This window comes from Coregonus clupeaformis, chromosome 24 (genome assembly GCF_020615455.1).
Source record: "Coregonus clupeaformis isolate EN_2021a chromosome 24, ASM2061545v1, whole genome shotgun sequence".
Lineage (NCBI taxonomy): Eukaryota > Metazoa > Chordata > Actinopteri > Salmoniformes > Salmonidae > Coregonus > Coregonus clupeaformis.
The window spans coordinates 44358110-44380366 of NC_059215.1; the positions used below are offsets into that span (position 1 = coordinate 44358110).

Here is a 22257-nt window from a genome sequence, read left to right on the forward strand (position 1 = left end):
GAAACCATGTGTTCCCAATAGTCAGCTGACTGGGTTTCATGACCACAAAGAGGTGACCACAGTGAGATCTGCAACCAAATATAAATGTTAATTCCCTTGACCCATGTGGTCGTAATGTGGTCACATCTGTAATGTAGTTTTGTATTGCTCTATTCTATTTCTGTGGGTGACCGCGTAGAGAGCTCAGTACAAACATTATGCACAGAATACACACACACACCTCAACACCACATGCACGCACACGCACACGCACGCACACACACACACACACACACTCTCTCTCTCAACTCTACACACACACACACTGGCCAAAACAGATAGACAGGGTTAGGCAGTGGGTAAGTGTTCCCATGCCCTCCGTCATCCCTCCAAATAAATGGTGTTGTTCCTCCATAAGAGCCAGTGTCTAAGTGGTGTGACTGTGCTGTGGAGTCAGCCAGTCAGGGAGTAGTAGTACAGTGTGTTATTTCAGATTGACTTGGTTTAATGAGCCTCTGTAAAAACACTTCCCCTTCCAAAAGAAACCCTCATCACAGTGCCCACCCGCCCCACATAATGTGACAGGTCATGTGACACACAACCACTTCCTGTTCCAAATGAGGGCCTAGGTCAATAATGAGGGGATGGAGAACTGCAGGGATGAGTGTGTGCACACTACAGGATAGTTTCAGTATCTATCAGACTGGTTCAGTCTTATGGATCTCGTGGATGGGACATGATGTGTGTGTGTGCGTTTATTCCTACCCTGGTGATCTCGGGGTCAGGACACTGGCTACTCATATACTGGCAGTCGTCCCTGGGTCTACAGCTGTTGTCACACCAGCCACACAGATGTCCCTGGTCCTCACGTCCCCAACACTGGGAACAGTCCCCACTGCCCACCTCACAGTTATATACCTCCACTGAGAGAGAACGAGGAGGAGGGAGAATGGAGAGAGCTTTATTATCACAATACAGCATGCTAGCAACATACGGGCTACATCATGTAACCGTATAGGCTGAATATATCATACTGAACCTATGTCCGTTGCTTTGGATTAAAAATATTTTCAACATAATATAAATAAACACAGAGAAACAGAGAGGAAAGACATAAGAACAGAAAGAGAGAGAAACAGATGAGCACCTCCATGTTCCAGCACCTCCCATAGAGAAATCATGTGTGCTTGTGTGTGTGTTTTGATGACTGAACACGGTATGAAGCATCAGCCTTGTAATAAAGTATGCCGGTATGAAGCATCAGCCTTTTAATAAAGTAGGCCAGTATGAAGCATCAGTCTTGTAATAAAGTATGCCGGTATGAAGCATCAGTCCTGGAATAAAGTATGCCGTTTTTTCTGGCTGTGGGCCAAGGCTGTTCTTCTGCTCTAGGGGCTCACATGGGAAACACATGGCCTGTTAACATTGAGAATATTCTGGCATCTGGGAGTGGGCTTGTGTGTGTGTGTGTGTGTGCTTATTTGGTTTTACTATCCTTGTGGGTAACAGAAGTCCTCACAAAGATAGTAAAACAAGGATGGTTAGGGGTTAGGGGTTAGGTTTAGGAGATAGGGTTAGGTTTAGGGTTAGGGGTTTGGGGTTAGGGTTAAAGCTTAGGGAAAATAAGATTTTGAATGGGAAGAAATGTTTCGGTCCTCACAAGGTTAGTAAAACAAATGTGTGTGTGTGTGCGTGCGCTCATACCTGTCATGGGTTTAGGGCTGTCGATGTATTTTTCCAGGTGTCCCTTTCTACGTAGAATGAGCTGAAACACCTGACTCCTCTCCACTGTGGTTAGCTATATGGTAAGAGAGACAAGCCCACTGATTGGCCATTTCACCATACACGACCAGTAAGCATGGCTTAATTGGCCATACACTAAACAGCTTATTTCTGATTGGCCCTTTACTCAGATTGTGTTGAGTGACAGGTGTTCTTGGAACATGATTGGTTGTACTCACCGTCACTCCACTGCACTTGACCACTGAGCGCTCCTCCAGCCATCGGGAATCATACCGCTGCTCGTTCCCAAAGTCACACTCTAGCTCCTCCCCCTACGGAACCAAACAATTCAGACATGTCGCCATGACAATGACATTTCATTTCTAAACCAATCTGAGGGGTGGCACAGTCTGACATCACCCAGGGAAATGGGGACACATTTTGGGATAGATACTGTATAGTGCCTTTACACATCTTGTTAGGTTTTTACTTTCCTCGTTTTAGCTAGTCCTGTAGCTTAGATGCCGTTCTGTTTCTGCTTCAGCCAACTGCTTTGGAAATGTCATGCCAAACATTGGCAAGAGAACATTGGCAAGAAAGTGACAAGTTAGCTAAAGCAACAGCCTGGCACCCAGAATACTCCATGTTTTCACAATAGTTTGTTTTGGAGCTCTCTTTATTCAGAGTGTGCACTTCTTCTAGTTCCATTATCAGCACAGTGGCTGTTTCGTTTAGTTGAGCTAACATACCTATCAGTTGATCAGGGCTAATGTTAATAGGTTCATGAATGTACATGCACTATGTAGGGAATAGAATGTCATATGAGAAACAATAACAGGGACCTGGCTGGGAGAGAACTCTGTCCTCCTGAATAGTTGGTAACCATTGACAACCCTGGGAGGGGAGGAATGCAAAACATCTAAATAGCCCAGGATAATTGTCCCTGCCAGGCAGAAATTCTGAATCCATTTATAATTCATCATATTCATCAACATCTGGACGGTAAAGTCCCTACCTCAGCAACTCATCTGGGAGGTAGAGGGGTTTATTATAAATTCACATCTGAGCCAAAACATCAGGAGATACGACCACACATACTGTGTGTAATAGTGTACACGTCAGGAAGAGAAGGACAGTCAATCTACTCAAAGTGCTTGTAGTCAGTCATAACGTATGTATGAACAGTTACATATGGATTGATTTAACAGGTTACAATAGAACAGGATAAGTCATAGAAGTACAGTTGAAGTCGGAGGTTTACATACACCTTAGCCAAATACATTTAAACTCAGTTTTTCACAATCCTGACATTTAATCCTATTAAAAATTCCCTGTCTTGGGTCAGTGAGGATCACCACTTTATTTTAAGAATGTGAAATGTCAGAATAATAGTAGAGAGAATGATTTATTTCAGCTTTTATTTATTTCATCACATTCCCAGTGGGTCAGAAGTTTACATACAATCAATTAGTATTTGGTAGTATTGCCTTTAAATTGTTTAACTTGGGTCAAACGTTTCGGGTAGCCTTCCACAAGCTTCCCACAATAAGTTTGGTGAATTTTTCCCCATTCCTCCTGACAGAGCTGGTGTAACTGAGTCAGGTTTGTACGCCTCCTTGCTCGCACACGCTTTTTCAGTTCTGCCCACACATTTTCTATAGGATTGAGGTCAGGGCTTTGTGATGGCCACTCCAATACCTTGACTTTGTTGTCCTTAAGCCATTTTGCCACAACTTTGGAAGTATGCTTGGAGTCATTGTCCATTTGGAAGACCCATTTGCGACGATGCTTTAACTTCCTGACTGATGTCTTGAGATGTTGCTTCAATATATCCACATAATTTTCCTTCCTCATGATGCCATCTATTTTGTGAAGTGCACCAGTCCCTCCTGCAGCAAAACACCCACACAGCATGATGCTGCCACCCCCGTGCTTCACGGTTTGGATGGTGTTCTTCGGCTTGCAAGTGTCCCCCTTTTTCCTCCAAACATAACGATGGTCATTATGGCCAAACAGTTTTATTTTTGTTTCATCAGACCAGAGGACATTTCTCCAAAAAGTACGATCTTTGTCCCCATGTGCAGTTACAAACTGTAGTCTGGCTTTTTTATGGCGGTTTTGGAGCAGTGGCTTCTTCCTTGCTGAGCGGCCGTTCAGGTTATGTCGAATTAGGACTCATTTTACTGTGGATATAGATACTTTTGTACCTGTTTCATCCAACATCTTCACAAGGTCCGTTGCTGTTGTTCTGGGATTGATTTGCACTTTTCGCACCAAAGTACATTCATCTCTAGGAGACAGAACGCGTCTCCTTCCTGAGCGGTATGACGGCTGTGTGGTCCCATGGTGTTTATACTTGCGTACTATTGTTTGTACAGATGAACGTGGTACCTTCAGGCATTTGGAAATTGCTCCCAAGGATGAACCAGACTTGTGGAGGTCTACAATTTTCTTTCTGAGGTCTTGGCTGATTTCTTTTGATTTCCCCATGATGTCAAGCAAAGAGGCACTGAGTTTGAAGGTAGGCCTTGAAATACATCCACAGGTACACCTCCAATTGACTCAAATGATGTCAATTAGCCTATCAGAAGCTTCTAAAGCCATGACATTATTTTCTGGAATTTTCCAAGCTGTTTAAAGGCACAGTCAACTTAGTGTATGTAAACTTCTGACCCACTGGAATTGTGATACAGTTAATTATAAGTGAAATAATCTGTCTGTAAACAATTGTTGGAAAAATTACTTGTGTCATGCACAAAGTAGATGTCCTAACCGACTTGCCAAAAGTAGTTTGTTAACAATAAATTTGTGGAGTGGTTGAAAAACTAATTTGAATGACTCCAACCTAAGTGTATGTAAACTTCCAACTTCAACTATATATGACTGTGGTGCTTTGAACTTTAAAACAAACTTCACGTTACATTTTTTGTTTTCCTTCTGCTTTCTACTTGATTTCCCTGATTCATAAAGATCTTCTCTGAATAGTCATTGCGTTCTTTGCCTCATATAGACTATATGCCAAGATGAGACATAGAGCCATGTTTAAACAAGCGAAATAACAGCAAGGAATGCCAGGTCAAGCCAGTTTGGTCATCCCACTGTAGTATGAGACCTACTTTTCTATACTTTACAACACATATGCATCTGACTCACAGCAAAGCTGATGACGTTGTTCAAACAACTGACATGAAATAATAACAGCTATGAAAGGTTGATTATATCTACGCCAATTAAAATGTGTTTGTGTGCGTATGTGTGTATGTGTGACAAACTGTCTGTCGCCATAGAAACCCAGTCAGAGAGTGTGTGAAAGGGCACAGGGTTACGGTTATGACTGACCAGACCTGGCAACTAGTCAGAGATGGAATGTCACAAGCTAACAGAGTCAGACCCTCATCACTGATACAAGATCAGCTTTTTTTTCCTCCAATATGTTGAGGTTAGGATTTGGGTTATACAGACTGATCTGAAATCAGTGTCTGAAGGTAGAACGTGTCTAAAAGTGAAAAGATAGGGCAAATAGTACTAAAGATTGCTATGTGTTCTTTGAATGTCTCCATATGTCTGTGAATGCCTGTATATCTATTGAGAGATAAGATATCAGAGAACCTGGTGTGAACAGACAGCTAAAAGGTGTTTCAAATAAGTGCAGAGTTAAAGCCATTCATCATTCTGATTCTAACCTATCCCACACAGTTACAGCAGATGTCTCAGCTCATTCCCATAGAGCAATCATTGAGGGGTTCACTATCATTCCCACGAATCTCCCTCTAAGAGCCTGAATTACTTCACTCCTATCCGACTGTACCACATTTAGGATAGTATTTAACAGGGGCTAGTGTATATTGTACCTGCTCCACATTGCTTAGCAACAGGGTGAAGTCCTGGGTCATCCCCGAGGGCGAAGGTGCAACATTCTCTGCCATAAGGCTTGGACAGGAAGCAGCATTCTGGGGGACAGGAAGTGACACACACACTCAGGGGTTAAAGAAAACAATGGTTCCCCCACAGACATCCGCTTCCAAAAATACCTGTCCTGTTTATGTGGCTGAGAGGAGGAGGAAATGAGAGGGTGAAGCTCTGCTCTGCTCAGAGGGGAAACAACAACAGCCTAAAATGGAGGGGTGGTGAGGGATTAGAAAAACAGACAACGATGGCGTAATGATGGCAGGATGGGGCTTAACGCAGAAAACTAGACTTAAGACTCTATTTCTGACCATATTTACAGAACTTCATCTAAGATTCATCAAAATATGGTATTTCATGGTATGTCCAGCTGACTAACAGACTAACAGAGGCAAGCTCACTCTGACGCACCTAACCACACTCCTCCAGAGTACACCAGTTTCTATGGACTCAATTAGAATGTGAGTGGGGATCAAAACAGTGGCAGGGCGACTTTGCTGTGCATTAACAGTTTACTGTTGGCTCTAATACCAAATGCAGTATGAGAGAGGGGTGGCTGACTGCGCCACAGTGGTGATGCTGTCAGACCCTAGGTATGCTCAGAGGAGGTGAGTAGTGTGTCTAGGGGGTTGTGATAGCTTCAATGAACTTATAGAGCTTGTCCTGCCGTAACATAACAATACTTAAAGGGATAGTTGTTCTCACAACAATTAAAGTTTGTCTGAGATTTGTATATCTCAAAAGAGGTTTAATATTGAGATCAGTCCTCCATGCCAGATTTGGACCATTTTAAAAACATCATTACTAACAAACATTTTCAGATGAAAGCACCTCCCTCTCTGGCACTATACATGCTAACTAGACACCAGGGCACCATTATACAGCACAGTAGACAGGAAAAACTGTGAAACAATGAGTCTATCCTTCACACTGGTTCCAGTGGGCCTATCAAAAGCCGCCACTATGAAGAACTGGGAGAGAGAGCTCTGAGAAGGTCATAGAGGCTTTAACATGGCCCATTATCTCGTTAGGAGTCTGTTAACCATGTCTCCCTGTGTTTTATGGGCTGTTTCAAAAATGGCTGACATCAGTAAGATAGCTTTAACCTAGTATGACTGGCCAGAATGTTACATGAGACCAAATCAGAATGGACTGAGATCATCATAGGAGCTTCTGATTGGTTGCCACTGATCTAGGGTTTAGTTTGACATTTTCCCCTCTAATGTTTAAGGTTAGGACTAGTGGGGAATGGATCCTCGATCTATAACTAATAGAGCTACTAAAACTAGCCAGTGTGTCTGATTGGAGTGGTTTAACAGATGGATAACTCACCTCTAGCAGTCTATGCTTGGAGTCATCTTTAATGGAGAGGCAAGAGTGGTTGTCCTGGTCCCAGTAACACCTCCACCTGGTGCTCAGACAGCTGATACACCTGACACACAGGAGAACACACATTGATAAGGGTTAGACCAGCGTTTCTCAAACTCAGTCCTCGGGACCCCAAGGGGTGCACCTTTTGGTTTTTGCCCTAGCACTACACAGCTGATTCAAATAATCAACTAATCATCAAGCTTTGATTATTTGAATCAGCTGGCCAAACACACACACACGTGAGACATGGAACCTGTGGTAAACACTCAAACAAACCCAGTGGAAAATTCAGTGGACAAAGCAACATGCACGGTCAAACAGGGTCACACTGGCCACGATAGAAGATACTGAACATCGAGTTCCACTTTTCACGAGGAGCTCTGTAAAGGCAGGAATCCCTGACAGAGCTGTGTGCATGTGTGTGTGTGTTTTCCCAGATAGCAGCCCAAATAAGAACACCTCCATTGTGTGTCACTCTATTGCCTGTGGGTGGAAGACAGATGTCCCCACACCAGGAGTGATAGCGCCTCCAGTGATACCCTGTCTGTCTCGTAACAACCATGGGGGAAGGTGTGCCAGCTTGCCATTTAAGATTGGGGAGATGAAGGGGTTTGCAGGAACGTGGATGGGTGTGTGTGCTGGGTGTGTGCGCTGGGTGTGGGTGCTGGGTGTGGGTGATTAGAAGTAGACGACCCACTCCAGGGACTCTTCTCAGGCAGCTTTTTTGTTTTAGCTAAATTACTCTCACTCTACACGATATAAACAGCTCTACAGGCTACATTGTCATGGTGCACAGTCAGTACACAACACAATATTGATGATGATGAATGGATACAGATATGTTTGAATACCCAGTCATGTTCATATAATCTCAGACATAAATTATTGCAGTTTAAGACCATCCATAGAACATCCTATATGCCGGTAAAACTGAATATCATGCACTCAGAAATGTAATTCCTCTGCTGGAAGTGTAAAAGAGAAAAGGGGACATATTTGCATATGTTATGGTCTTGTGAAGGCTGGCTAAATTGTGGCAAAGAGTATGTTCTTTTAGCTCAGCATGTCTACTGATTCTCCCTTCTCCCTGTTTTTGTTGGCTTGGAAATGTTGATACTGGAGACTTATCTGAAGAAACTGTGTAACCTAGCATTTATAGCGGCTAAGAAATGCATTGCCATTAGTTGGAAGGTTGGTTATCCTCCCACAATGTCACAATGGATGGCAGAAATATCAAGTTGTGTATCATTAGATTTGATTTATTACAAGATTAAGGGTATACTGGTCTGGTGCCTTATATGGTTAAATGTTTGACAAATGGAGTCTGTATTGAAAACATGAGATTGTTTTTAGTCGAGCAGTCACAAATATATTTTTTATTTTCATGGCACACGAGACACCTGTGTGATTTGCGTTTGTCTCAGTGGACTAATCCATTGAGGAGGCCCATTGGTGTAAAGTACTTTAGTAAAAATACTTGAAAGTAGCCCTTTAAGTCATTTTTTGGGGTATCGGTACTTTACTATTTCTAATTTTTTACAACTTTTACTTTTACTCCACCACATTCCTAAATAATTTTTACTCCATACATTTTCCATGACACCCAATAGTACTCGTTACATTTTGAATGCTTAGCAAGACAGGAAAATGGTCCAATTCACGCACTTATCAAGAGAACATCCCTGGTCATCCCTGCGGCCTCTGATCTGGCAGACTCACTAAACACAAATGCTTTGTTGGTAAAAGATTGTCTATGTGTTGGAGTGCTCTGCTGGCTATCCGTAAATTAATAAAACACAAAAATCGTGCCATTTGGTTTGCTTAATATAAGGAATTTGAAATGATTTATGCATTTACTTTTGATACTTAAGTATATTTGAGCAATTCTATTTACTTTTGATACTTAAGTGTATTTAAAACCAAATTCTTTTAGACTTTTACTCAAGTAGGATTTTACTGGGTGACTTTCACTTTTACTTGAGTTATTTTCTATTAAGGTATCTTTACTTTTACTCAAGTATGACAATTGGGTACTTTTTCCACCACTGAGAAGGCTGCGGGATGCCACGGTCCAAGAATATGTGGAATGTGGCTCAGTCTCCAGAATGCGCTCTCTCCCGCCTTTTCGTGGGTATTCGTTGTTTCATAACTTCATTGTTTATTGTGTCTATCAATTCCCCATTACATACATCACCAGTAGCAGCCGACATTTACCGTCCTATAATTTCTAATCTGCAATGTTTGTTTGGTTATGGTAATTTCTGTTAATGCATTCAATATATTATTATTACAGTAATTTACCATTCTCATTGTCGGAGTGGACATGTTTTTTGCAGAACTCACAACCTATGCTACACTTGTGAGAAACAAGTTTTTGTTTATTTCATTCCATTTATGAGTTTTGTCAGTTTATATACCGTCTTTTGTTAAAAAAAACTCCTGTCAATGTTGAGTAAGGACATGCACCTGATTACGCATATAGAAGTAGGACTAGGCTACCTAGCCTGAACGCAAATGTAGGCCTATAAATTTCCCATTTGGGGATGTCTGATGGTATTTCTTATTGTCTTAACTCACCACCACTAATTAGCTGTGGAGCTTCTCAAAGTAGTTTTTCTTCACCTCAAACAGCAAGTAAACAAAGTCTGTTTTTAGAATCAATTGAGAATGACAATAGTTGCTCAAAGTTTTGAAAAAAAAATCCAGCTCTCCCCCTTTCGATAACCACTCAGCATGAAAGTGAAAAATGTAATGCTCTAATCCAGTGGAAACGTCATAAAATATCTGATTACTTCTTATCCCTTGCACAAATAGCCAACAGCTGTGTCTGTCCTGAGCTCACTGGCGCCGGGAAACTCTGAGGGCCCAGAATATTTTAGACAATGTTTAAAGTTTGCTAGTGCAAGTTTTGGGGCGACCCAGTTGATAGTTGATAAAAAAAAATCAAGATCGTTGCAGACAGGCCCTGCATAGCCAATGTGATTTATAGGATATTTATTTTTATTAGGATATTTTCTACCTTTTATGTGTTGGCTTTATGTAGGTTATTATTACATAGCTGGCAATGGCAATAAAAGTTACTTTTAGATTAGTATTATTTTCATTTAGATTTATAATGAAGATTAACCACAGCCAATGATTTTGAGAAATAAAAACTATTATAAATGAAATGAAACTGTTTCACGAAAATGTGCATATGAAAATCATTACTGTCATGCAGATTGGTAGAAATTGTAAGATAAATTGGCACTCCAAATGGAAAAGGTTGCCAACCGCAGGGGTAGACTATTACCGGCAACTTCAGGAGCATAACGGCAGAATCTGCGAAGGCCAGCAGCAGCGGGAAAAGGAGGGTCGGGAACAGTTTTTGTATTATTCTGGTTAGGCTATCTTGATCTCTGGCTCCCTCTTGAGTCATTTGTGTGTCTTCATTATTTAATCAAACAGTGTGTTTAAAGCATCAGACTAGTTCAGTAGGCCTACATATAGTTGATTTTATTAAAACACATAGGGTGTGTCTATATAGGCTATGGAAAAAGACACGTTTAAACATCTCGACCAATCGATTGGTCGAAGAAAAGGACTACTCTTGGTGGACCAAGATTAATTTTAGTCGGGGACAGCCCTAGTAGAAATGCAGGAAATGCGCTTTAGATGACCAAAAAATTCTGAGGGAGGACCCCCTGCCAGGTTATGTCCCCCCCACTTCTAAAACCAAAGTTGCGCCGCTGGGGAGAATATACATTTTTAAAGGGAGGGTCAGAGGGAGAAATGAGAGACACAGAGGGATAGTGAAGGAAACAAGAGCAACAGTGAAGTAGAGTGAAAAAAGAGGGAGACAAAGAGAGAGAAAAGAAGGGGGAAGTGTGAAACGCACTTCACCTAGAAACCACATCGCCACAGCTCATCAACATAAGTCATCAACGTAAGGGAATTTCATATTTTTTTCAACCAACCTTTAATCTAAATCCAATGTCATGGTGAATTTTTTTGTTGATTTCACATTGAATTATCGTTAGTTGACAACTCAACCAAATGTAAATCACAAATAGATGTTGAACTTACATTTGTGCCCAGTGTGAGAGAGCACTCTCAACGCACATACACCCCCGCACGCATACGCAAACCCTTCTGGATGCAAACACAGACGCAATGCCCACAGAACCGAAAAACCAGGCCTCGCTCTAAACACAGAACAAAATAAGCCTGTATCCAGTTGCAGTGTGATGGTGACACTCTAGTGTACACGGACAGCCTCTCTCAGTCTAACTTGTCTTTCTGCAGTTATTAAAGGTCCAACGCAGCCATTTTTATATCAGAATCAATAATTTCTGGGTACCTTACTGTGATTGAAATCAATTAAAATTGTCAAAAAGAAATAAAAATAGCTTCTTAGTAAAGAGCTATTTCTCAAGCAAGAATTTAGCTAGGACTGTCTGGGAGTGGTCTGAGTAGGGAGGGGAAAACTGAAAATGTGCTGTTATTGGCAAAGAGGTTTGGAACTCTTTCGTATTGGTCTATTAACGAATTTACTGCATGGTGATGTCACCATGGAAGAACAAAACTCCATCCCACCAAAACAGAAATGTAATGTGGTATTTTCAATCAGCTCTTACACTAAAATGGCATTATCATAATTTTCACAATTTCACAGTATTATTCCAACCTCATAAAGTGGAAATATATATAAAACACAGGAACGCACGTTTTTGACTGCACTGGGCCTTTAAGAGAGCATCTCGAAGTGATTCAAAGTGGATAGAGTATCTGAGGTCTTGTGCTCTTCCTGTGAGAATGGCAGTTAGCTCATTATCACCTTCAACTACACAATCTAACTTCACACCTTCAAACCTCACTGAGGACACAGGGGCTTGCAAGAACATACACATACAACATCTTACATATCTTCTTCGAGATTTAACGTGTAAAGAAAAGTGCTACTTCAATTACATCTATTATTATTATACACCTGCATACACACACATACAAGTCAATTTTCACACCTCTAAACCAATCTGACAAGTGGACCGAATGAACACACCCTAACAGTTTGCTGCTATGTATGCACACACATACACATTGTAATTTATAGGTACATACACATACATTATACACATCACACTATACACATTAAACATACAGTGGCTTGCAAAAGTATTCACCCCCCTTGGCATTTTTCCTATTTTGTTGCCTTACAACCTGGAATTAAAATGGATTTTTTGGGGGTTTGTATCATCTGATTTTCACAACATGCCTACCACTTTGAAGATGCAAAATAAAACAAATTGTGAAACAAACAAGAAATAAGACAACAAAAAAAAACAGAAAACTTGAGCGTGCATAACTATTCACCCACTCAAAGTCAATACTTTGTAGAGCCACCTTTTGCAGCAATTACAGCTGCAAGTCTCTTGGGGTATGTCTCTATAAGCTTGGCACATCTAGCCACTGGGATTTTTGCCCATTCTTCAAGGCAAAACTGCTCCAGCTCCTTCAAATTGGATGGGATCCGCTAGTGTACAGCAATCTTTAAGTCATACTACATATTCTCAATTGGATTGAGGTCTGGGCTTTGACTAGGCCATTCCAAGAAATTTAAATGTTTCCCCTTAAACCACTCGAGTGTTGCTTTAGCAGTATGCTTAAGGTCATTGTCCTGCTGGAAGGTGAACCTCCGTCCAAGTCTCAAATCTCTGGAAGACTGAAACAGGTTTCCATCAAGAATTTCCCTGTATTTAGCGCCATCCATCATTCCTTCAATTCTGACCAGTTTCCCAGTCCCTGTCGATGAAAATCATCCCCACAGCATGATGCTGCCACCACCATGCTTCACTGTGGGGATGGTGTTCTCGGGGTGATGAGAGGTGTTGGGTTTGCGCCAGACATAGCGTTTTCCTTGATGGTCAAAAGGCGCAATTTTAGTCTCATCTGACAAGAGTACCTTCTTCCATATGTTTGGGCAGTCACCCATATGCCAAACGTGTTTGATTATTTTTTTCTTTAAGCAATGGCTTTTTTTCTGGGCACTCTTTTGTAAAGCTCAGCTCTGTGGAGTGTACGGCTTAAAGTGGTCCTATGGACAGATACTCCAATCTCCGCTGTGGAGCTTTGCAGCTCCTTCAGGGTTATCTTTGGTCTCTTTGTTGCCTCTCTGATTAATGCCCTACTTGCCTGGTCCGTGAATTTTGGTGGGCGCCCCTCTCTTGGCAGGTTTGTTGTGGTGCCATATTCTTTCCATTTTTTAATAATGTATTTAAAGGTGCTCTGTGGGATGTTCAAAGTTTCTGATATTTTTTTTATAACCCAACCCTGATCTGTACTTCTCCACAACTTTGTCCCTGACCTGTTTGGAGAGATCCTTGTTCTTCATGGTGCCGCTTGCTTGGTGGTGCCCCTTGCTTAGTGGTGCAGACTCTGGTGCCTTTCAGAACAGGTGTATATATACTGAGATCATGTGACAGATCATGTGACACTTAGATTGCACACAGGTGGAAGTTTCTGATATTTTTTTTATAACCCAACCCTGATCTGTACTTCTCCACAACTTTGTCCCTGACCTGTTTGGAGAGCTCCTTGTTCTTCATGGTGCCGCTTGCTTGGTGGTGCCCCTTGCTTAGTGGTGCAGACTCTGGTGCCTTTCAGAACAGGTGTATATATACTGAGATCATGTGACAGATCATGTGACACTTAGATTGCACACAGGTGGACTTTATTTAACTAATTATGTGACTTCTGAAGGTAATTGGTTGTACCAGATCTTATTTAGGGGCTTCATAGCAAAGGGGGTGAATACATATGCACGCACCACTTTTCTGTTATTTATTTTTTAGAAAACAAGTTATTTTTTTCATTTCACTTCACCAATTTTGACTATTTTGTGTATGTCCATTACATGAAATCGCCCAAAAAAAAAAAAAAACACCAAAAAAAAAAAAGTTGTAATGCAACAAAATAGGAAAAACTCCAAGGGGGATGAAGACTTTTGCAAAGCACTGTACATTAGCCACAGCTCTTCACAGGAAAAGCATGAACAGGACCAGCCATAGCTCTTACTTACTTAGCCAATTAGCTTACTTCTACTTCCACACTATATTAATTTCACATTTAATCCCGTGTCAAGACTTCAACCAGGCTGAATTTAAACTTTGCAAATAGATATAGAATAATATTGAAACATCATCCCCCTCGCTAAGTACAGAGGGAAAGCTATTCAATTCAATAAACTATATTTACGCCCAATAAACAACAGTTGCTAGGCAAAACATAGTAGTGTAGACCACATAAAACAACATGAGAGACACTGTATATAGCCAACCAACAACATACAGTACATACAAGACAAATATAAACAATAGAGCACCCCTCAGTGACACCAACACTGATTTCTATAGCTCTGATATAGAATGGCATCATGGCCATAGGGGCCACAGGGGCACGTGCCCCCTAAGATTTGTCCTGTAATTAAAAAAAATAAATAATTATTATAATAATATACAGTATATATATATATATATAATACTTTTTTTGTTTGTTTGTTTGTTTGTTTGTTTGTTTGTTGTTTCTCTTTAATACTACTAGCCACCTATATACACTGCTCAAAAAAATAAAGGGAACACTTAAACAACACATCCTAAATCTGAATGAATGAAATAATCTTATTAAATACTTTTTTCTTTACATAGTTGAATGTGCTGACAACAAAATCACACAAAAATTATCAATGGAAATCAAATGTATCAACCCATGGAGGTCTGGATTTGGAGTCACCCTCAAAATTAAAGTGGAAAACCACACTACAGGCTGATCCAACTTTGATGTAATGTCCTTAAAACAAGTCAAAATGAGGCTCAGTAGTGTGTGTGGCCTCCACGTGCCTGTATGACCTTCCTACAACGCCTGGGCATGCTCCTGATGAGGTGGCGGATGGTCTCCTGATGGATCTCCTCCCAGACCTGGACTAAAGCATCCACCAACTCCTGGACAGTCTGTGTTGCAACGTGGCGTTGGTGGATGGAGTGAGACATGATGTCCCAGATGTGCTCAATTGGATTCAGGTCTGGGGAACGGGCGGGCCAGTCCATAGCATCAATGCCTTCCTCTTGCAGGAACTGCTGACACACTCCAGCCACATGAGGTCTAGCATTGTCTTGCATTAGGAGGAACCCAGGGCCAACCGCACCAGCATATGGTCTCACAAGGGGTCTGAGGATCCCATCTCGGTACCTAATGGCAGTCAGGCAACCTCTGGCGAGCACATGGAGGGCTGTGCGGCCCCCCAAAGAAATGACACCCCACACCATGACTGATCCACCGCCAAACCGGTCGTGCTGGAGGATGTTGCAGGCAGCAGAACGTTCTCCACGGCGTCTCCAGACTCTGTCACATCTGTCACATGTTCTCAGTGTGAACCTGCTTTCATCTGTGAAGAGCACAGGGCGCCAGTGGCGAATTTGCCAATCTTGGTGTTCTCTGGCAAATGCCAAACGTCCTGCACGGTGTTGGGCTGTAAGCACAACCCCCACCTGTGGATGTCGGGCCCTCATACCACCCTCATGGAGTCTGTTTCTGACCGTTTGAGCAGACACATGCACATTTGTGGCATGCTGGAGGTCATTTTGCAGGGCTCTGGCAGTGCTCCTCCTGCTCCTCCTTGCACAAAGGCGGAGGTAGCGGTCCTGCTGCTGGGTTGTTGCCCTCCTACGGCCTCCTCCACGTCTCCTGATGTACTGGCCTGTCTCCTGGTAGCGCCTCCATGCTCTGGACACTACGCTGACAGACACAGCAAACCTTCTTGCCACAGCTCGCATTGATGTGCCAATCTGGATGAGCTGCACTACCTGAGCCACTTGTGTGGGTTGTAGACTCCGTCTCATGCTACCACTAGAGTGAAAGCACCGCCAGCATTCAAAAGTGACCAAAACATCAGCCAGGAAGCATAGGAACTGAGAAGTGGTCTGTGGTCACCACCTGCAGAACCACTTCTTTATTAGGGGTGTCTTGCTAATTGCCTATAATTTCCACCTGTTGTCTATTCCATTTGCACAACAGCATGTGACATTTATTGTCAATCAGTGTTGCTTCCTAAGTGGACAGTTTGATTTCATAGAAGTGTGATTGACTTGGAGTTACATTGTGTTGTTTAAGTGTTCCCTTTATTTTTTTGAGCAGTGTATTTTATGAAGTTGGCATTAGCTAGCCCAGATAGGTTCCCAATCTCCCAACCTCATAACTAGCTACCAAGAAGCCATTTCAGGCTATTAATCAAGTTAGAGTAGCTAGCTTGTCTAACTATCTCAGCTGGCATGCCTGCTGGCAAGGTTGGTAGACTTTAGAAAAGCAGCCCATAACTAAATGTACTGAAAAAGACTCACATTCCTTTCAATCTTTTACCCAGATTTTAGCAGAGATGCAGAGAAGCATATTTAGTTTTTTTTTTAAAGAACCACCAGTCAGGAGGATACAGACAGCTCAAGAGATATGCTTAGATATGCAGATTTATTTATTTTTTTGACATAGAATGAATCATAATGATTAGGGCCCTAGATTGCAGGAAAAGTTGTTTCAGGTGTTTGAAAAATGCAAAATTGTTCAATCCTCACGGACTTTGTGCCCCCTCACATTTTTGGGGTGCATTACACCTCTGTCTGCAGCCCTTTCTGCTTGGTGCTCCATGTGCTGTGAGAGAATGCCAGTGAGACTATAGATGACATTTGGCCGACATTTGAGTGATGCGAGGGACTTGGCAGAGAACTCTGCTCAGGGACAGGGCTGATTGCGTGCCTCAAATTTCACAGTTATGATCCTGCTATTTCGGCTTAATTTGAGGCTGATTTGTTTTGGTGGATCCGGGGTAAACAGAGACAGTGCTGATTGGAAGTATGGAAGTGTGTGTGTCAGCGTGTTTGTGTCTTGTAACTGGGTTTACCTTAGGAAGGTCTTGTAATAGTGTTAGTGGTTAAAACTACAGTATAAGTTGGTTAACCAAGTGTAAAAGAAACCCTAGATGACGCATAGACTTGAAAACACTCACGCAGTCTTGGGGTGTATCACTCCTGTCCTCTCGCAATCATAGATGACGAAGCTCCCGGAAACCACGGACGTGCCGTTCACCTTTATCGCCACGGGAACCGTCAGGTGATCTGGCACAACAACATATAATATGGAAATGTCTCAGCATATGTCAAGATCAGCAGTGATGTCACAGGATGAAATCCAACTATTGTTCTACCAGTAGTATATGTAACCCTTACCTCTGCCAGGGGGGATGTTGGGGTACCTCTCCCGAGGCAGTAGGGGGCAGGTCTGAATCTGGGCTGGGCCGTAGTCCAGGTGCACCGTGGCTGCCGTGGCAACGCCCAATCCATAGTCACATTCCACCCGCGAACCAACCAGATCAGGGACACTGCCGTTTATCAGAATCCCCACATCCTGGTGGAGAGAAGGAGGGGTGAGGGGGTTGGAGGCAAGGAAAGAGAGGGAGAGAGAAATCTTTATGTCTCCAAAAGACAGATGGCATAGTAAACTTGGATCTAAACATACTGTTGCGTGACGAGAGACATGAGAGATCTATACTGGGATCACAACACTGAGGAACATCACACTTCATTGTCTGTCAATCTCACTGAACTCATTTCAATATGTGGGAGACGAGGGGGGTATGAATAGTCAGAGCGACAGACAGAGAGGAAGATGACATAGCTGTAGAGACAGTAGTTGGAGAGGCCAGTGATATATGGTAACATGCTACACTGAACTCCACTCTATTGTCTTTGGAATTGATCCTTCCTGGCTGTGGCGCTGACTTCCTCTTTCCTGCTTGCTGCTTCCTGTTTGGGGAGACGGCAGTGGGCCCAGCTTCCTGTGGTCCTGAGTGATGACTTGGGATTGGACAGCTGCTGGACCTATCTCAGCCAACCTGACCTACATACCCAACACAATGCTGTGTCTGATCCTCATAATGTACCGACTGTACATACACTTAACAATATGTTTGATGTAATGTATGGTACCTTGATGTCAGCGGACAGGCTGATCTCTGGGGGGGTGAGAGTCATGGAGGGGCACTGCTGGGGACCTTCGCCCATCCCGATCCAGGAGCGCGCCAGAGGCCCCCAGGAACACTCCCTCTGGATGGAACACCTGCACAATGGGCACATAGAAATACATTGAGTACATGGGTAACTACGTTTAAATTGGAGCCAACTTTTCTAGTAATTTATGTTTATAATCTTACTCTATGGGAAGATATCTCATAGTGAGATCCCACTGGGCACAGATCTCAATTCAACGTCTATTCCACGTTGGTTCAACGTAATTTCATTGAAATTATATGGAAACAGCATTGATTTAACCAGTGTGTGCCTAGTGGGATAACTCATAATGAAAGTTTTTCATAGCCAAACTACTGTCTAGCAGTGCTTCTTAAATGAGCTCCCAGCTTCCTCTATGGACCTAGTAGCAACAGAGCTCCACATTGCAAACTCTGTTTACTCAGTGTTTCCACACATCTGCTCTCCTCTCATTGCAGAAAGCGGACATATTATGATTTCTGTCTTCATTAAATCTCAATGCAGCATTTAGTGGGCTGGTCGGTTTCCCACAGAGTTGCGTATCAGACTCATCATCTCATTGTGTCACATGAGAGGTCTGGGCTGTCAGTCAGTCAGTCAGTCAGGTCAACACACACAACACACTGTTTGACTTGGTGTCAAACATGTTCCCATCACAACCTAAACCCCCCGGCATCGAGATCAGAGGCCAGTTAATTCAATTAAGGAGCTACCAGGCCAAGTCATTCAGTGTGTGTGTGTGTGTGTTTGTGTGTGAGTGCTTCTGTGTACATCTGTGCATATGTATGAGGGACAGACTGTGAGAAAGTGGGAGCTTATCAAGCAGGGTGAGCTCATATATTGACTACTGTTTCATTAATAAACTTCACCAGTCCCTAAGCACAGAGCACAGCTAGTACTCCTGCAGTGCATTATAGAGCAAGGACACAACGACCTTAAACTATAGATAAACTAGACTGGAGCAGCCACAAGCAGTAGAACAGCAGTTAGAAGTTATAATCACCATGTAATGACTTTGGCACCCATACTTTCCTTTGACACTTTAACAAGTCTGTTCTAAAATAGGTGTGTGTGTGAGTGAGCGAGCGAGCGGCTGTGTGTATGCTTTTAAATGTGCCTCTGTGTGTGTGTATCGCTGTGTGTGTGAGTGAATGTCCAGATTGTTGTCCTACTGGCGGTAAGGGACCAGGAAGGACCATGAGGTCAGCTGCTCTTCTAAGAATAGAATGGCTCTGCAATCCCACAGAAATACCCTACACGCACACAAACACACACGGAACAACCTCAAAGTCATACAACACAAGCAGTTTCGACAAACTTAATAGCCTCTCTGGAACAAGTTGTGGGTGTGTCAACGCTTGGCCCCTCACTGGCCAATCAGAACGTGCTCCATGGCGAAATCTGTGCTTGATTCAAGTTGTGTATTTACTGTCTTTTATGTACTGCCTTGGAATCAACTCCAATTCCAATGTTAGTTCGTTATAGTTTGTTAAATGGCTTACAGAAAATAAATAACTAAATGTCGATCTATATTTGATAAATACGTTAACTTGAACCCGTTTGCAGTCCACCTTGTTCTAAGTAATTGCATGGCTTCAATAGCATTCACACTGACATAGGGGCTAGGCCTACTGTAAATTGCATTACGGCTGAGCAAGGACATGCCAAACGTTGTCAACAAGCAATATTAAATGAATGATGGATAAGGCCTAAAAAGAGAATGAATAATTCTAAACAAATTCTAAACAAAACAGCAACTTGTTTTCAATAGTCACACTTACAGGCACCATCATTTCTTCCCATGGGCATAATAATGCAGACTATGGAGGGTTTTAAACACATCTAAACTTTTCACAGTAGCTGGACAAAGATCCAATATAAATAGAAAGGGAGAATGGCCAATCACCGTTATACTGCTACCAAATAGGCCTATGTTTTATGAAGGTCATCGGAACCATCTTAATGATCAGATGGCATTCACACATCTCCAGAAGTTGCATTGCAAGCGCGCCACGGACGTTGTCACCATAAAACCAGGAAGGTGAATCATTCTAATACGTTTGGTTGTGATAAAATGTAACGAAAAACAAGCAGTTTTTTTAAAACAACAATAAATAAATGTAAAATGTAATGACATCATAAAATGGCCAGGATAAAAAAGACACACATTGCTGTTGAACCAGTCTTCGTTATAGTAGGCCTAAGGGAGGGCTTGGGTTCTGAACATACGAAATGGAAATTAAGCAATTTTTTACAGGGTACAGATGACTTCTAAATACGAGGTTCAACGGCATTCACCGAGGTACTCATCTCTCATTTCATGATGGGCATGGACACGTAGCCTACATGATGGAGTGGGTTTTACGCACATCCAAAACGGGACCTTCATGGCTAAAATAATGTGGGCCTTCATACAATGCATAGATAAAAAGGGAATGTCAGCTCACTGTTTTACTCCTCTCAAACTTGATATTTTAATAAAGCTTTGGTGATTAAGATGTATTTCCAAGCGGTCTCAGGAGCCAAACCCTTTATCGACAGTCATTGGGCAGACACAAAAAAAAGCCTTAATTGAGAGGATGGGAGGCTATGCTTGGTTTTTAATAACATACAACGAAATGTTTCTAAATACGAAGTATACAGGCACCAGAAGCACATTGGCCTACTTTTGTTCCATGCGCATACAGTATGGGCAGTGGGCATCACAGCTGGATAGACTGCATTTTCGCTGTCAAAATTCATGCCATAACCAACTACATTACCGCTAAAACCAGCTTTTGGTTGTTCTTAAATATCCCTATCAGCACTGCCTGAAATTAGCACTTTGGATCATGTTTTTAAGGCCACACCTCAAATATTTCCACCCCGCCCATCTGAGTGCAAGTAAGCTGATATAACACAGGTGAATTGCCAAACCTGGCATAATTGCCAAACCTGCGCCAGTTTTACAGGACAAAATTGCAAACGAACATGCGTTTGACACTAACGCCGCCTTAATGCCAGCCGAAAATAGAGCCCTAAACGTTAACGCCTGGTGCTGCTCAGGAAAAGTTTGGCATATCTCACTGTTTTGAAATTGTTTCAAAAAATCCATTCACACCCTATCTGTCATCTCTACCACACTCACAGTGATCATGATGTACATAAGTAAATACATAAACAACTCCCTCTCTCAAACACACACACACGCACACACGCATGCACGCAAACACACACACCCACCCACATCAGCAGCCTGTCATCACCTGTCAACTACTTTGCTAAAGCAGGCAGGTTTTAAATGGAAACACACAGCTCCTTACAGTTTTTTATCGCTTTGGTGCAATTTCACAAGTATGTGGTAAAATTTCACAATTCTTAGTACAAAACTCAAAACAGATCAAAAAGGCAGTTGTTTTCAAAACTCTAAGCATATTTTCAATAGTACAACACACAAAATCATACAGTCACTTTTTCACCAAACTTAATCAGTGTTTCATCTAGAAATACACCTTCCTAATATTGAGTTGCACCTGCTTTGTATTTATTTGAATGATAGGTATGATGTGCAATGAATATATTGTTTTTATGTGAAATTAATATGGTTGATTTTTAAGGTTAGGGAAAAGTGCAGTGAATAGTGCAATTTTTTGGATGTCAATATAAATGAATGTATTTATGGTTGTTTGTAATTTTGTCTTGACTTTTAATCATTATATATGTTATTGTTTTTGCCATCGAGGAACACTTTGGAAACAAGCGTTTTAATTAATACCTTCAAGTGATATCCTCTGGGTCCACATTGTACATTTTGTTGTATATGTCTGTTACCCAAAATAAATTCAATTCAATTCAATATGTCATGGAAAGAGCAGGTGTTCCTAATGTTTTGTAGTTATCCGTTCTGAGAAGATTAAGTGATAGTTAATTGCATTGTTAACAAATGACAAGAGAATCATGTAAAATGTAAAGTGAATAGTGCATTTTGAAAAGCACATACTTAGATTGAATATGTATCCAAATTGAAAGAGTGATTTGGTATAGTGAACATGTGACTTTGTGAATTTGTTTGTTGTACTCGGTCAATTGAAAATGTGCTTAGAGTTTTGAAACATGAGCCATTCTGATTATCTGTTTAGATTTTTGTGCTTAGAGTTGTGAAAATGTACCAAATACAGTGCCTTCAGAAAGCCTTTTTCCACATTTTCTGGTGTTACAGCCTGAATTTAAA

At 41.9% G+C, this 22257-nt stretch overlaps 1 protein-coding gene across 1 annotated transcript in view; it reads right to left on the reverse strand.

Annotated features, from left to right (window-relative positions):
- Window positions 1–22257, reverse strand: part of LOC121538584 (plexin-D1) — an 81806-nt gene that overhangs the window by 39491 nt on the left and 20058 nt on the right. Inside the window, exons 5-12 of the mRNA XM_041846727.1 lie at window positions 17988–18117; window positions 17229–17406; window positions 17009–17117; window positions 6940–7039; window positions 5553–5651; window positions 1941–2033; window positions 1684–1777; window positions 745–902 (exon numbers count right to left, since the gene is read on the reverse strand). Of these exons, the coding sequence (XP_041702661.1) occupies window positions 745–902; window positions 1684–1777; window positions 1941–2033; window positions 5553–5651; window positions 6940–7039; window positions 17009–17117; window positions 17229–17406; window positions 17988–18117 (961 nt within the window). The remainder of the gene's footprint in view (window positions 1–744; window positions 903–1683; window positions 1778–1940; window positions 2034–5552; window positions 5652–6939; window positions 7040–17008; window positions 17118–17228; window positions 17407–17987; window positions 18118–22257) is intronic.